The 16622-nt window shown below is 60.2% G+C and overlaps 1 protein-coding gene across 2 annotated transcripts; it reads left to right on the forward strand.

The window, feature by feature from the left end:
* Nucleotides 1-5947: 5947 nt before the first annotated feature.
* On the forward strand, nucleotides 5948-15876 carry CARNS1 (carnosine synthase 1). Of its 2 annotated transcripts, XM_039471470.2 has the most exons (10): nucleotides 5948-6207; nucleotides 6638-6664; nucleotides 7710-7980; nucleotides 8744-8833; nucleotides 9082-9569; nucleotides 9807-9981; nucleotides 10105-10190; nucleotides 10930-11161; nucleotides 11279-11559; nucleotides 13663-15876. In XM_039471470.2, exons 1-10 carry the CDS (start codon nucleotides 6079-6081, stop codon nucleotides 14887-14889), a joined length of 3006 nt encoding a protein of 1001 aa, XP_039327404.1. In that variant the 5' UTR covers nucleotides 5948-6078; the 3' UTR covers nucleotides 14890-15876. The 2 variants fall into 2 exon arrangements, with proteins under 2 accessions (XP_039327404.1, XP_074257865.1); XM_074401764.1 differs by lacking the exon at nucleotides 7710-7980 and having other exon boundaries at nucleotides 6125-6207.
* The last annotated feature ends 746 nt before the right edge of the window (nucleotides 15877-16622 follow it).

The raw sequence follows: 16622 nt of genomic DNA on the forward strand, positions 1-16622 counted from the left end.
GATGGTGCTGGAGAAAATGCCCTCCTCCCGACTCCAACAGGCAGCCCCTTCCCCTCCTCCCTCACTTGCCCCCTCCCAGCTTCGCCCTCTCCTGGTCCTACCCCTGGTCCCACCCTGGGGACATACCGAGGCTGCCCACTGGCTGCTGGGAAGGTGTTTACAGTAGTAAGAGCCAATTGAAAGTTGCCCTCCCCCAGCCTCTGGGGACAGGAATGGCTTTTGCACCTGTAGAAGGAGGGCGCCCCATGGATGGCGAGCCCAGGGGCTCTACCCCCTCTTTTGCCCTCCGTTCCCTCCCTCCAGGGTGGTTCAGGACTCTCTGGGACGGGGGACTCTAACCCGAGTCCTCCCCGCACCCATGGTCCTGGTCACATCTGTCAAAGGGACCCAGGCAGAACAAAGGCCCAGTGTGCCTCAGACAAAGGAGAAAGGTCCCGCCGGCCCTCACCCCTCCCAGAGCCCTGTGTCTGCCCCCTCGGGACCGCCACCATGGAAACCCCCTCCTACACTCGCTAATGGCCCCCGTGGGTGCCCAGGGCCTGAGCCATCGCCGGGGCAACGGGGCTGGTTCCCAAGTGCCCTCCGCTCTGTGGGGAACACAGCAGGACTCCATGTGGACAGGAGGCGTCTGCCGGCCCAGGCTCCAAGGCTGGCCATCGGGTGGGGTGTCAGTGGCGTCACCTGTCAGACTCTGGGTTTGGAATGTTCTTGCGACAGGGCCACAGGCTATGTCTGTGTGGCAAGTGCCAGGCCATGGATCCCTGGAAGAGGGAATCATGGTGGCCTAGACCCTTATTTGTCATTTCTCTGGGGGAAACTGAGGCTCAGGAGGAGCAGGAACTTGCAAGACAGCCTTACTGTCCATGGCAGTCCCAAGGTTTACCCCTGCCCTGACCACTGGCAGCTCCCTGCTGGGCAGCTCCTGGGGAGGGGTGCTTTCTCCTGCTCCTTCCCCCCGACCCCCAATGCTGCACCAGCCTTCCAGGGTGTAGACGAGGCAACAGCAGGACTCCTGTGAGTTAGCTCTCCAGAGCCTTCCTCCGCCCACTCCTCCTCACCCCATTGGGGTGCCTGCAACTTATTAATAACCCCCTTACCTATAATTTACAAAACCCTTTCCCAGAACCTCTCCCACTCCACCAAGCCCTCTCTCTGCACGTAGCCCCTGATATCCCTGTTAGAGACACACAGGATCAGTGGGGCCAGGGACCTCATGCAGCCCCGCAGGGAAAGGCAGAGCTGGCTGAAGTGTAGAGGCAAGGCTCTGCGCTGTGTAGACTATGCCTTACTCTTAGACAGGGAGTCTCTTGGTGGAATCTCAGGCACTGTAGCAGGCAGGGTGGCCAGGGTCGGGAGCACTTATCCCTGAAGTCCACTTGGGAGCTCCCCACCCTCCACAGGTTCAGCTCTTCTCCTGGGAGAATAGGGGAGCAATGTGCAGCAGCCTCAGCCCTGGGTCAAGGGTCTGTCATGAACCTGTGGGGGCATGGTGGCAGTGGCTCTCTCTGGACACTGACCCTAGGAGCAGGTGGTCTCCGGCAGGGTCGCTCTAGCTGGGGCTCTGTCACTGCCTTTCCTACTCAGGAGGCTGTTTTCTGGGCAGCCCAGCCGTAGGTTTCCTTATCAGTCCTCTGCACAAGAGCCCTGACTCACGGGTCGGACAGAAGAGAACCGGTGCCCTCCTGGTGTGACCCCTCGAAAGAATGCATTCCCACAGGCCCTCCTCCGCAGGGCTGCACCGGCCCCCGCAGCACCTTTTTGCTGGCTGGGAAAATCTGTCTCTCCTCCAGGCAACATGCAGCCTCATCACAGTGCACGGCGTAGCAGAGTGGGGAGGGATCTCTCACCCAGGTGCCTTTGTGCAGTGAGCAACCTACACAACCATACTCAGGGAACCCAGAAACGCCCTTGAGACCTGTCTGGAAAGGGGCTCAGAGAAGGGAAGCGATGCATCTGAGAGCACTCAGCGTGTGCGACTGGTGCTGGGAGGGCCCCTGGCATGTCTGTCAGCCTCAGAGTGGGGCATGCAGCATGGACATGAGTGGGGGCATGCAAAGGAGTGAGGGGCAAATGGCTGCCCGCCATGGATGGCGGGTGGACCCACGGTCTCCATCTTTCTCTGCCACCCACTCGAGGTTCCCTGAATTCCTGCAGCATTCCAGGCTCCCAGAGGGATCAGATTGGGACTCCCCTGCATGGGAAAGGCCCCTTCTCCTTCTCTGAGCCTCAGTTTCTCCTGTGGATAATGGGATAATAATAGCCCCCACCCCAGCCTCAAGACCGCTCTACCAGTGCATGATGACGATGATGATGATGATGATAATGATGGTGATGACTGTTAGTCCAGGTGGGCAGCAGCCAAAGCACTGCCTCTCCTCACCCCACCCCTACCTGCTCAGCTCTGCCTCAGGTGATGTCCAGGCTTTCCTGGCAAGGGTAGAGCCGAACCACCCTGCCCACCTGCCTGCCCCAAGTCCCGGGGTCCTGAACTGGGGCTGCAGCTGCCCAACTCTGATTTTCCTCCCTGTATCCTCCCTGTATCCAGTGCAGACCAGCCAGGGTGGCCGGAAAGTGGGCACAGAACCACACAGCTCTCTGTGCATGCATGCACACATTCTGGCAGAAGATCCCAGCTCTGCCAATCACCAGCTATGTGACCTTGGGCAAGTCACACCACCTCTCTGAGTCTCATAATTGCCCCCTTGCCTGTGAAGTGTTAAGCCTGGGCTCAGCGTGCACTGTATCCCCACTTGACGATGAGAAAACTGAGTCCCCAGGGCTGCAGAGCTTGTCGGTTTGTTTGTTTTGAGATGGAATCTCGCTCTGTTCCCCAGGCTGGAGTGCAGTGGTGAGATATCAGCTCATTGCAACCTCTGCCTCCCGGGTTCAAATGATTTTCCTGCCTCAGCCTCCCGAGTAGCTGGGATTATAGGTGCCTGCCACCACACCTGGCTAATTTTTGTATTTTTGGTAGAGATGGGATTTCACCATGCTGGCCAGGCTGGTCTCGAACTCCTGACCTCAGGAGATCCGCCAGTCTTGGCCTCCCAAAATGCTGAGATTACAGCCTAATTTTTTTGTATTTTTAGTAGAGACAGGGTTTCACCAAGTTAGTCAGGCTGGTCTCAATCTCCTGACCTCAGGTGATCCGCCTGCCTTGGCCTCCCAAAGTACTGGGATTACAGGTGTGAGCCACCGCACCCGGCCTGCAGAGCTTGTTAAATGTCAAAACTCATGCTCTTTGGATGACACCCAGGCCCCGCAGTGGGATCCCATGGGAGCTCAGGCCATCCATGCAGCAAGGGAGTGGGTCTCCTGGGGTGGCTGCATCTCATTCCTGGAGCCTGGGCCGGGTGCAGGGAGGCCTGCAGGTGGACCTGGAAGCTGTGTGCGGAATGTGGGCTGGGCAGGGCACTCTGGAGAAGACCCTTCACCTCCCTGCCGCCCCTTCTGGTGGTAGACAGGATGGCTGCACAGACTGCCCTGTATATAGTTGCAGAAAGGGTCCGACAGCTGCCATCTCTGTCCCCACAGTGTTTGGGCCCCTCAGTACTCTCCCCAAGGCCAAGGGGCTCCCAAGGACAGCTGGAGCTCAATGTGTGTCGAGCTCTGAGACAGGCAGGGAGAGGGGCTGAGTGGGAGCCGTGACGGGCAGGAATTAGAGCCATAGGCTGCCCGGCTTAGGAGAGGGGAACCAGCCCCATTCCAGGCTGGGGAGAGTGAGTTTCGGATCACAAAGTGGAGGGGCCCAGGCCCCACTGCCAGAGCTAGGACTGGAACCTGCTGGTGGGACACACTCTAGGAGAGGGTATGAATCTCTGGGTGTGCTTCTGGGGGGAAATTGTGGCTGTAATCCAGGTCTCTTGGGGTACCTTTCTGTGGCTATTTGGGTGGGTGTGCTTGGGTGTGAATATGTGTATCTTGGAGAGACTGTAGCTTCAACTGAGGGTGTTGTGTTGATGAGTAGAGCAGATTTTTTTTTTTTTTTTTGAGACGGAGTTTCGCTCTTGTTACCCAGGCTGGAGCACAATGGCACGATCTCGGCTCACCGCAACCTCCGCCTCCTGGGTTCAGGCAATTCTCCTGCCTCAGCCTCCCGAGTAGCTGGGATTACAGACCGTGCCACCATGCCCAGCTAATTTTTTGTATTTTTAGTAGAGACGGGGTTTCACCATGTTGACCAGGATGGTCTCGATCTCTTGACCTCGTGATCCACCCGCCTCGGCCTCCCAAAGTGCTGGGATTACAGGCGTGAGCCACGTCGTCCGGCCTGCAGATTTTTTTTTTAAAGAGATAGTGGGGGTGGGCACAGTGGCTCACACCTGTAATCCCAGTACTTTGTGGGGCCAAGGAAGGCAGATCACAAGGTCAAGAGCTTGACCATGCTGGCCAACATGGTGAAACCCTATCTCTATGAAAAATACAAAAATTAGCTGGGCGTGGTGGTGCACACTTTTAGTCCCAGCTACTTGGGAGGCTGAGGCAGGAGAATTGCTGGAACCCAGGAGGCAGAGGTTGTGGTGAGCGGAGATCACGCCATTGCACTCCAGCCTGGAAAACAGAGCAAGACCCTGTCTTGAAATTAAAAAAAAAAAGACAAGACATAGAGTCTGGCCAGGCACGGTGGCTCACACCTATAATCCCAACACTTTGGGAGGTGAAGGTGGGCGGATCACGAGGTCAGGAGTTCAAGATCAGCCTCACCAACCTGGCAAAACCCTTTTTCTTTTTTTTTTTTTTTTTTTTTGAGACGGAGTTTCGCTCTTGTTAACCCAGGCTGGAGTGCAATGGCTCGATCTCGGCTCACCGCAACCTCCATCTCCTGGGTTCAGGCAATTCTCCTGCCTCAGCCTCCTGAGTAGCTGGGATTACAGGCACGTGCCACCGTGCCCAGCTAATATTTTGTATTTTTAGTAGAGACGAGGTTTCACCATGTTGACCAGGATGGTCTCGATCTCTCGACCTCGTGATCCACCCGCCTCGGCCTCCCAAAGTGCTGGGATTACAAGCTTGAGCCACCGCGCCCGGCCGCAAAACCCTTTTTCTACTAAAAATAACAAAATTAGCTGGGCGTGGTGGCGCACGCCTGTAATCCCAGCTACTCGGGAGGCTGAGGCAGGAGAATCACTTGAGCCTGGGAGATGGAGATTGCAGTGGGCTGAGATGGTGCCACTGCACTCTAGCCTGAGGGGAAAAAAAAAGAAGAAGAGAGAGAGATAGGGTCTCAGGGTCTCACTGTATTGCCCAGGCTGGAGAGCAATGGCACAACCAGGACTAGCCGCAGCCTCGATCCCAGGGCTCAGGTGATCTTCCCGCCTCAGCCTCCCAAGTAGCTGGGATGACAGGCCCACACCACCTCAACCAACTGGTTTTAAAACAGTTTTTGTAGAGGCAGGCACTTGCTCTGTTGCCCAAGCTGGTAGCAGACTCCTGGGTTCAAGCAATCCTCCTGCCTCAGCCTCCCAAAGTGCTGGGATTCCAGGCAGCCACCGCACCAGGAGAGGCTGGATCTTATGGACATCCCGCCCCTGTGTGCAAGTCTACTGGGGCCAGGAGGAGTGAGGAGGGGCTGCACGGATGTGCGGAGACCCTGGCCCAGGAGGGCCTCTGGGAGAATGTGCAGCAGGGTGGAGCGCTGGCGGCTGGGACAGACAGCTGCAGGGCTGGGAGCTCCAGACTCCATCCAAAGGTAGGGCTCAGGGCTGTGTGCCCCAGGCTGCTCTCCTGGGCACCCCACCCCTAAGGGCAAGCCCTAGTACCAGTCTCTGCTTGCTCCGCCTTTCCCCGCCCCGCCTCTCCATCTCTTCTCCATGGTGGGCCTCCCTTTCTTTCTTCACGGCAGCCCTAAGTCTGTGACCCTCGGCGACAGTCCTTGTCCATCTGCACCTGGCCCTCTGTCGGGACTTCCTCTGTGTCTCTGAAGATCCCCGTCTCTTCCTGCCCGCTCCATGCCCTCCTCCTGCCAGGTCCGAGTCCGCTCCACGCCCCCAGGTCCCAGACGTTTTGGGGGCGGGTGCGTCCCAGGCGGGTCCCTGTCGGTCCGTCCGCCCCACGTCGTCGCCCCGCCAGGCACTGGGCATGCCCCAGGCGCTTCTATATAAGGCAGCGCTGCCTGGGCCTGGGCCTGTGCCACCGCCACCGCCGCCACTGCTTCCCGCACGGTCCGAGTCCGCCCGCCACACTAGCCGAGCCGCTGCCGCCCACCAGGTACCCCGGCTCCACCGCCCGCCCCGGGGAGAGCCAGGGAGGGGGGGCGGCCAGGGCAGGAGTCGCCGGGATGAGGACCCCCGGGGGCCTGAGTCCCACAGCGGGACACTTGACACTACGTCCCCCATCCCCGGGACCCGGCTCGCCCCCCACACCCGGAAGCGCCCCCCCGCCAGGGGCGGAGCAGAGCCAGGACCCTAGGGCAGTGAGGACCTGTGAGCACTGGGGCAGGAGCCACTCGGTCTGGGAGCAGAAATCGCTCTTCTGCTATGGGGTGGGGTGGGGCAGCCTTGGCCCCTCTCTGCAGGGACAGGACAGAGGAGCAATGGTGGCCACCTCTGCACTCCCAAAGTCTAGGGGCTGGAAGGCCAGGCAGGGACCTGGCTGCCCTGACTCCTTTGTCTCTCTGTCCCTCTGTCTCGGCCATCAGTCCTTCAGCCGCTCCACCACCGAGATGGTGAGTCTCCTGTTGCCCCTCCCCCAAAAGGCCCAAGTCCCTGGGCAGAGAGTGGGCCCAGAGGATAGCAGGCAGCACTCAGGACGTAAGCCTGGGGGCTGCCCTGTGCAGACAGCTTAGACTCATGGCCAGCTCCCCGACCCCTCCCCACAACCCCGCCTGGTGCATCCTGGGAGGTGGGCACTCTTAGTGCCCTGTGACATTCATTCATTCCATGGCCCCTCAGGGAGCTCACCTTCTAGGAGAGGGCATGGCGGCTCTGGCCCTGGCAAACTGGGATTGGAGCCCAGGTGTGAGGCCCAGGCCTCTGCCGCCTAGGCGACAGCCCACCACCTCCCAGCAACCAAGATTCTTGGCCCCAGCCTCATCAGCCCCCAGGGGATGGGACAGGGCTGGCACCAGGCAACAAGACCCAGAGAGATCTCACAGCTTCTCAAGGTGGCTGAGCCTGTCCCCTGGAGGACACACCCGGCTGCCAGGCCTGGGGACTGCAAAGAACAAGAATTCCATTCATACTGAGCCTCTCGGCAGCCCCATAATGGGATGGGGCGCCAGCCTCAGAGAGGGGAGCGAGGGGAAGGGCATTATGTTGCTGGGTCATGAGAGAGAGATGAGCCACCCCAGAGTGATTGCTGGGTTCGTTGGTTCATCTAATCTTCAGTCAACAAACACTTACTGAGCAGTGACTCTGTGCCAGGCACGGTTTAGGTGCTAGGGTTGCCTCCATGAACAAAACAAGCAAAAAACTCTACTGCTGTGAACCAAGCTAAGGCAGACTCCAGCATGGGGTGGGGCTGGCCAGCAGGACACTGCTTCCTGCCACCTCCCCAGGGCACCACACAGAACAGTTTCCAAAGCACTCCCACCTACCGGTTCCCATTGACAAGCCTTCACCCCCAATACAAGTCTTTCCTCTCCTAGTCCCTGGGACAGTGACAGCCCTGAACGCAGGCCAGTCTGGGAAAGTGGGAGGCTTACACCCTTGGGTGACTTAATGTGCCCGATGGCCCACTCTGCCCAAGACCCACCACTTCTGCCCTCTCAGCTCTCCCTGGATCCATCGGGTCCTGAGTGGGATTGCCCACTGGGCTCCAAGGACCTGGAGGAAGAGGGCCCCTGGGGAGGGGGCTCTGGCCTGCCACCCACAGGCTGCTTCCCTGGCTCCTGGAGCCAGGATGTGGGCCTAGACTGCAAGGGCTCCCCTGAGGGGGCCGAGGCCCGGGCCTGGACTGTCTACTACTACAGCCTCCTGCAGAGCTGTCTGCAGCAAGCTGGCCTTCCGGAGACCCAGGATCGCAGCCAGGTGCCCCGCACAGGTGCCCGAGGGCTCCCCGGAGGGGGGCACCCCTGGGGGCAGGGAGGGGCCCTTAGCCTAGTCTGCCTCCTCATCCCTGTCCAGGTTGGTCCCTTCCCCAGGCTCTGGTTCAGTTTGAAGGCAGGGAGGGCACAGCCGGTTGGCCCAGGGTAGGCAGGCATTGTTTCCAAGGGCATCTGGCACCAGTGAAGTCAAGGATTGGGCTCTCTGCCCTCACCCCCTCCCCACAAAGATCCAGCCCTGGGATTGGCAAGCCATGTTGTGTGGCCCTGAAGCTTCTAGAGAAGGCCTTGGGAGCTGTGGCAGAAGCAGCTCAGCAGCTGAGACCCCCAGACTCCTCCCCTTGTGCACCTCCAAGCCTGTTGTATATGTCAGATTTTGTGTGGATAGAGAGTTCACAGGTAGATTGCCTGAGAATCACAGACTCGGTCTCATTGTACAGACTGGGAAACTGAGACCAGGAGGAACACTGACTCCTCCAAGGTCACACAGAAAGTCAGAGCTCAGGCTAGAACCCGGGTCTCCAGTCACCCAGCCTGCAGCACCTCTGGAGCAGCTGCAGAAAGAGGGGAGCCAGCCTCATGGAGGGGGGGGTCGGGCAGGCACCCCTTCCCCAGCCCACTCCCTGTCTGTCCCGTCTCTAGTCTGATTCCTGGGAAAATCTGGGGCCCCAGGGTGAGGCCATGGGTGTGGAGGTGGTGGAAGGTGGGCAGAGAGACGGCAAGGGAACCCCTGCTGAGCTAGGCCATGTTCTCTTTCCCGAGGCTGTCCTGGGGCGGAGGTGACCTTGTGCGTTCTGGGCTCCCCCAGCACCTTTCTGCCTGTGCTGCTGGAAGGTGGGGTCCAGAGCCCGGGTGAGTGTGTGCTCAAGTTTCCCCCCCACTTCTACAGAAAGGGCAGCCCTGCCCTGGCCCAGCCACATCCCAAAATACCCACCAACCCTGGCAACTGCCCGCATTCCACTGGAGCAGCTGCCATGCTGAGTGGGGATGGGTTCTGTGATCAGCTGCCCGTACTCTGCTACCCAGGGGCCCGGGCTGCAGGGGGAGGGCACGGGGCATCAAGCCTTTCCTGGCCAGCCACTTGCCTTCTCTGCCCACAGGAAACATGCTCCTTTGCCTGTCTCCTGCTTGGCTGATGAAGGTGCCAGCACCCGGGCAGCCGGGAGAGGCTGTCCTGCTGGTCTCCAAGGCTGTGAGCTTCCACCCGGGGGGCCTGACATTCCTGGATGACTTTGTACCCCCGCGCCGTGCCACCTACTTTCTGGCCGGCCTGGGGCTGGGGCCTGGCCGGGGCCGAGAGGCAGCAGAACTTGCCCGTGACCTGACCTGCCCCACAGGAGCTTCAGCTGAGCTGGCCCGGCTGCTGGAGGACCGGCTGCTGACGAGGCAGTTGCTGGCCCAGCAGGGGTGTGTGGCTGTGCCAGAGACCCTGGCTTTCACCTACAAGCCGCTGGGGCTGCTTCGGGGAGGGGATGCCAGCCCAGGACTACGGCTGGTGGAGCTGAGTGGCAAAGAGGGCCAGGAGACGCTGGTCAAAGAGGAAGTGGAGACTTTTCTGCGCTCCGAGGCCCTGAGTGATGTCCTGCAGGTAACAGGCTCCTGCCCACCCTGAGGTCTGTACAGATGCCGGCAGGATGGGATGTAGGCATGATTACCCAGTCTGGCTGGGAAGGTGTCCCTACCTCACAGCCCTGCTGCTGCCCCATCTCTAGGGCAATCCCCCGCCCTTGTGCCTCAGTTTACTCATTGGCTTCTGTGCTAGGAGCATCCCACCCTGAAGCACCCGGGGTGGTGTCCAGGAGGCCCTTTTCCCTCCTTGCTGCAGGTGGCTGTGAAGCTCAGTGGCTGGCGCTGGCGGGGGCGGCAGGCATTTCGTCTGTACCCTAGGGCAGAGCTGGGCTCAGTGGTGGACACGGTGCTGGCACTGCTAGAGAAGCTGGAGGAGGAGGAGAGTGTCTTAGTGGAGGCTGTGTACCCACCTGTCCGGCTGCCCTGCTCAGGTGAGAGACCCCTGTCCAGCTGCCCTGCTCAGGGGAGAGCCACCTGGGCTGGCCAGGGGTGGGAGCTTAGTGTGGCCTTCTGGCCACTCCGTGCTGGCCTTAGACCTCTCTGTCTTCCCCCAGATGGTCCTTCACTTGGCCCTGGGCTGGCCGTGCGAATCTGTGCTGTGGTCTGTCGGACACAGGGTGACAGGCCACTGCTGAGCAAGGTGAGCATGCCCCAGGCCCAGGTCATGACCTGCCCGCCACACCCCACAATATCCTGAGAGGAATCCGGGAATTATAATTGCCTCTGGGGGAACTACTTCGTCTTCCCTCTCCTTCAACCTTTCCAGAACCGCCCCCACACCAAGAGCCTCTGTGCTCAGCCCCATGCTGAGCACCAGGGCACAGGGGACTGAATCGTCTTCCCAGAGAGTGCTTGCCCACATAGAGGCTGACCCAGGGCTTCCTGATAAATCTCTAGTGCTTGGAGGGGCCTCTCAGTTGGGGAGTTCAGGAAGGCTTAGGGACCCTTCTGGGTACCCAGCTCTGGGCTACACTGAAAGGGAGATTCAACCCTGCCCTCAAGGAGCTCCAGTGGGGTAGAAGAGAGGCGTGCCCCAGGAAGATGCTAGGGTAGGGCACACCAGGGTGGCCCAGGCCCCCAGGGCTGCGGGAGCCGTCCTCGAGCGGTACCCCAGCTAGGTCTGGAAGCCTGGGTAGAATCCCTGGAAGGGTCTGGGGACCAGATGGGTAGTGGCAGGGAGCTGCCCTCTGCCCATCTCCAGATAGGCCATCCCCAGACGGGCAGTGGCACGAGCTACGTGTGCGATTTAAGACACGCTGGAGGACGGGGCTTCTCGAACGTCCATTGTGGGGTCTGGTCTGAATCTGGGCACAAGCGGGTGGGGGTGTGTGTCGGGGGCAGGAGTGTGCGGGCCTCCCCCTGAGCAGCCCCCTGCCCAGGTGGCGTGCGGCGTGGGCCGCGGGGAGCGGCCTGTGCGGCACCACAACTCCCTACCGAGGACGCTGGAGGTGGCGCTGGCCCAGTGCGGCCTGGGCGAGGCGGCGCAGGTGGCGGCCGTGCGGCAGCGCATCAAGGCGGCGGCCGAGGCCGCGCTGGGTGCCGTGCTGGCCCTGGAGGCCGGCCTGAGCGCGGAGCAGCGCGGCGGGCGCCGGGCGCACACGGACTTCCTGGGTGAGTGCGGGCGGCCGGGGCTGGGGTCGAGGCTCGGGGGTCGGGGAATGGGAGCGAGGGCCGGGGCCGGGGGGCGGGGGCTGTCCGCGCTGAGCCCGCTTCCCCTGCCCGGAGCAGGCGTGGACTTCGCGCTGACCGCGGCTGGCGGCGCGCTGACCCCAGTAGCCCTGGAGCTGAACTGCGGCCTGTGCCTGGAGGCGTGCGGCGCGCTCGAGGGGCTGTGGGCCGCGCCGCGGCTGGGGCCGGCGGCCGAAGACGCGGCGGCCGCGCCGCTGGTGGAGACCATGCTCCGGCGGTCGGCGCGCTGCCTCATGGAGGGAAAGCACCTGCTGGTGGTCGGCGCCGGCGGCGCCAGCAAGAAGTTTGTGTGGGAAGCGGCGCGCGACTACGGGCTCCAAGTAGGCGGGGCGCAGGGCGGGGCGCAGGGCGGGGCCGGGCCCCCGGTCCTGGCCTGAGTGGTGGAGGCGGGGATCTGGGGCGGGGCCTGAAGCAAAGGGCCGCCCTAGGGGCGGGGCCAGCCGCGCTGGGGGCGGGGGCACCAAAGCCGTGTGGGGACTCCGCTAGTTCTGTCCCCGCCTGGAGTGAGAGGCCCTGGGGAGGGCACGGAGTCCTCCGCAGAAAGAGGAAAGGAGACCGAGTAGATGGGCTGGGCAAGGGACAGAGTTAGCACCAGAACCGGGGCCTTCAATGCCAGGGGGGCTTGAATGCCAGGCTAAGAAGCCTGACTCTGTCCTGGAGAAAAGGAGGGCGCTTTGAGGTTGAATTCCTGACATGTGGCACCCACAGAGGGTGGGTGCTGGGGAGCCGCATACAGATTCTGAATCAAGTTCATAGCAGGGCCTCACATTACAGAATCTGCAGCGAGCCAGGCACTTAAGACTTTTTTTTTTGAGACAGGGTCTCACTCTGTTGCTCACATTGGAGTGCAGTGGTGCGATCACAGCTCACTGCAGCCTCGACTTCCCGGGCTCAAGCGATCCTCCCACCATGCCTGGCTAATTTTTTATTTGGATATGGAGTCTCGCTCTGTCTCCCAGGCTGGAGTGGAGTGGCACAATCTCGGCTCACTGCAACCTTTGCCTCCTGGGTTCAAGTGATTCTCATGCCTCAGCCTCCCGAGTAACTGTGATTACAGGCGTGTGCCACCATGCCCGGCTAATTTTTGTATTTTTAGTAGAGACAGGGTTTCACCATGTTAGTCAGACTGATCTTGAACTCCTGACCTCAAGTGATATGCCTGCCTTGGCCTCCCAAACTGCTGGGATCATGGGCGTGAGCCACTGTGTTCAGCCTGCCTGGCTAATTTTTAAAATTTTTAGTAGAGATGGGATCTCATTCTGTTGCCCAGGCTGGTCTTGAACTCCTGAGCTCAAATGATCCTCCTGCTTCGGCCTCCCAAAGTGATGGGATTACAGGTGTGAGCCACCACGCCCAGCTGGGTAGACGGTCCTTTTTTTTTGAGACAGAGTTTTGCTTTTGTTGCCCAGGCTGCAGTGCAATGGTGCCATCTCGGCTTACCACAACCACTGCCTCCAGGGTTCAAGCGATTCTCCTGCCTCAGTCTTTTAACTAGCTGGGATTACAGGTGCCCACCACCATGCCCGGCTAATTTTTGTATTTTTAGTAGAGACGGGATTTCACCATGTTGGCCAGGCTGATCTCAAACTCCTGATCTCGTGATCCGCCTGCCTCGGCCTCCCAAAGTGTTGGGATTACAGGCGTGAGCCACTGCACCTGGCCCCCGGGTAGACATTCTTATCCCCATTGAACAGATAAGAAAACCGAGGCCTTCTCAAGCTGGCTCTAATCTAGTACAGTGGCCTCCTCTCCCCTCTCCCACAGTGCAGCACCCCTGGGGACACCACCTCTTTGCTCCCTGCCTGGCTTCGTGTGAGTGTGTTCTCCACTTGGAATGTCACTCCACTGCTGAGTCTGTCTGACTTTGCAGAGAGCCATCCTCCCTCCCTCTTCAGTGGCTGCCTCGGCCCTGCCTTGGCCCCAGCAGGCAGTCAGCTTTAGGAGCACAGGGCCCCACTGGATTCCTCTGTGGGCACCTCCCAGTGTCAGAACACATGGGTTGAATGATGACCAAACCATTTGTCCCAAGCCCCAACCCTGGTAGTTTCTCTGCCAGCCCTGGCCAGTGAGGCTGCTAGAGAAGGAGGCCACCCAGCTCTCTGCCACGCTCCCCTCTGTGCTGCAGCCCCTCCTCCCACCCCCAGCTCAGGCCTCCTCCTGCAGCCACCCGGCTGTCTCTTACTCTTTAGCTCCCCACTTAGGCTTTGCCCCTCTAGGATGCCTCCCCTCCCCTCCAGCCCGTACTCGGCGTCCCACCTCTGCCCCTTCCATGTATTCAACTAGTCCTCAACACACATGGATTGAGCACCTAGTGTTTGTACGCTGGTATCCCCCGTAGGCCTGGGCCATCCCAGGCCCTATCCTATCCTCCTAGCACCCAGCACTGGCTGACCGGGCTGTGCCCTGCTCTGTGGTTTCTGCAGCTGCACCTTGTGGAGTCAGACCCCAACCACTTTGCGTCCCAGTTGGTGCAGACCTTCATCCACTTTGACACGACCGAGCACCAGAGGGACGAGGAGAACGCTCGGCTGCTGGCAGAGCTGGTGCGGGCTCGTGGCCTGAAGCTAGACGGCTGCTTTTCCTACTGGGACGACTGCCTGGTGCTCACAGCCCTGCTCTGCCAGGAGCTGGGTCTGCCCTGCTGCCCCCCAGCTGCCATGCGCCTGGCCAAGCACAAGAGCCGCACCCAGCTGCATCTGTTGTGCCACCACGGCCCACCCTGGCCTGCGCCCTCCCTCCATGCTGTGCCCTGCTGCCCACTAGAGAGTGAGGCTGATGTGGAGAGGGCTGTGCACCAGGTACCCCTGCCAGGTGTCATGAAGCTGGAGTTCGGGGCAGGTGCTGTGGGTACGCGGCTGGTAAAGGATGCGCCACAGTGCCATGAGCACTTCTCCCGGATTACCCGAGACTTGCAGGGCGAGGCTGACCACCCAGGCATTGGGCTGGGCTGGGGCAATGCCATGCTGCTGATGGAGTTTGTGGAGGGCACCGAGCACGACGTGGACCTGGTGTTGTTTGGTGGGCGGCTGCTGGCTGCCTTTGTCTCTGACAATGGCCCCACGAGGCTGCCTGGCTTCACTGAGACGGCGGCCTGCATGCCCACTGGGCTGGCACCGGAGCAGGAGGCGCAGATGGTGCAGGCAGCCTTCCGCTGTTGCCTGGGCTGCGGGCTGCTCGATGGGGTCTTCAATGTGGAGCTCAAGCTGACTGGGGCTGGGCCTCGGCTCATCGAGATCAACCCCCGCATGGGCGGCTTCTACCTGCGTGATTGGATCCTGGAGCTCTATGGCGTGGACCTGCTGCTGGCTGCTGCTATGGTGGCTTGCGGCCTGCGTCCCGCCCTGCCCACCCATCCACGTGCTCGTGGCCACCTAGTGGGCGTGATGTGTCTGGTGTCCCAGCACCTGCAGGCCCTGAGTTCCACTGCCAGCCGTGAGACCCTGCAGGCCCTGCATGACCGTGGCCTGCTACGACTCAATCTGCTAGAGGAGGCCCTGGTGCCTGGCGAGTACGAGGAGCCCTACTGCAGCGTGGCCTGTGCCGGGCCCAGCCCCACCGAAGCCCGCCTCCGCCTGCTGGGCCTCTGCCAGGGCCTAGGCATCGATGGGCCCAACTACCCTGTTGCCCACTTCCTGTCTCACTTCAAATAGCAGTGGGGCCAGGGGGCAGGGAAGCAGTGCCGGGAGGAGGGACTGCGGTGCCCTCTGCTCCCTGGAGCTCTTTCTGCCTCTCTCCCCATCGCTGTGCCCCAGCCCCAGCCTGGCCCACTCCAACAGCTAGGTCTGTTCCAGAGCAGCAGGGCAACTTTGTCACCAAGGCATCCTGCACTCAAGTGCCTCTTGCCCTCCCAAAGGCCCCAGTCTAGCCCACAGCTTCCCCAGCATTCTAGCCTTGAAAGATGTGACAATGGCCGCACACACACACACCTCTGTCGCCACCTCCCCAGGTGGGAGCAGGCCCAAACCCAGCCCCTCCTGCTCACCCCTCTAGGTCTCATTCTCTTCCTGCCACCTACAGGAGGAGATGGCTTGGGGTGAGCCCCAAGCTTTGGACAAATCCGAGGAAAACCTGAGACTAGAGCCCTTGTCTTCCTCGCACCCAAATTCTAGGATAGCTTTAGAGCCTGCTAAAAACATAACAGCATCCAACCGGCCTCATTCGGCCTGAGCGGTAGAAGCAGGAGACCTGTGCACAGAGGTCATCATCTTCCCGCACATCCCCGAAAGACACTACTGCCCATGTTCTCCAGATGAGAGGAAACAGCCTGAGAGAAGCAAATGAGTGCTCTACGGTCACACCACAGTGGAGGGAGGGTCACAGGACGGGAGGCAGGGGCCAGCTTCCTGTTTCGATCAAGTCTTACACGCCCATTCAGCTTCTACGGCCCCCTCGCCTCCCTGCCCTCATTCACAAGTGGCCCTGAGCCATGTGAACACCTGCCTCCCACGCATCACAAACCTTCTCCACCACGCTTTGGTGCTTTGGCCTCTGGCACACCTAACTAGCATTGGCAGAGGAGAGTCTACTCTCTTCCATTCAGGGAAGATGCTCTAACAACTCCTGCCTTTGTGCAGCACAGGAGCTGTAGACAGCTCCCCAAGCATCCCTCCCCAAATAAAGGCTTATGAACTAGTGAAGTGTCTAGATAGGTTCTCTTGACTGGACAACTCCTCCCAGGATCAGATAGATAGGGGGTGGGGAAGAGGGAGTAGAGATGGGTAGGGGATACTTGTAGCATCTGGAGCTAAGGGAAAACCACCCCACTGGCCTGGTGTCTGGGTTGATCTGGGTTGGCAGGGGCCTGCCCTACACCCATGTCAAGACCGGAACCTGAGGATCTCCTTTGGTGGAATGACAACCAGAGGGCCATATCCAATCAGTCACCCTCTGCATGCCTGGAGACCCCTGCATTCCGTCCATCTCAGTTCATACCCGACATCCCCTATGCAACCAGAACGCACACCTAGACAGCCTCCAACGATCAGAACTCACACCCAAGGCCTGGTATGGCCCAAATTCACACCCACACATCCCCATCCCCATACTCAATCTTTCAATCTTTTTTTTTTTTTTTTTTTTTTTTTTTGAGACACAGTTTCAGGCTTGTTGCCCAGGCCGGAGTGCAATGGTGAGGTCATGGCTCACTGCATGACCTCTGGGTTCAAGCGATTCTCCTGCCTCAGCTTCCCAAGTAGCTGGGATTACAGGCAACTGCCACCATGCCCAATTAATTTTTGTATTTTTTGTAGAGACGGGGTTTCATCATATTAGCCAGGCTGGTCTTGAACTCCTGACCTCAAGTGACCCACCTGCCTCTGCCTCCCAAAGTGCTGAGATTACAGGTGTGAGCCACTGTGTCCCACCAAATCCATAACCAATCTAA

This window comes from Saimiri boliviensis, chromosome 6 (assembly GCF_048565385.1).
Source record: "Saimiri boliviensis isolate mSaiBol1 chromosome 6, mSaiBol1.pri, whole genome shotgun sequence".
NCBI lineage: Eukaryota > Metazoa > Chordata > Mammalia > Primates > Cebidae > Saimiri > Saimiri boliviensis.

Excerpts from the sequence above, each read along its gene's own strand:
- CARNS1 (XM_039471470.2), top strand. The coding sequence starts at position 6,079 with ATGCCCCAGGCGCTTCTATATAAGGCAGCGCTGCCTGGGCCTGGGCCT. Across the intron at positions 9,982-10,104 it reads TGTCCGGCTGCCCTGCTCAG|ATGGTCCTTCACTTGGCCCT; the intron begins GTGAGAGACCCC and ends GTCTTCCCCCAG. Across the intron at positions 11,560-13,662 it reads CGCGCGACTACGGGCTCCAA|CTGCACCTTGTGGAGTCAGA; the intron begins GTAGGCGGGGCG and ends TGGTTTCTGCAG.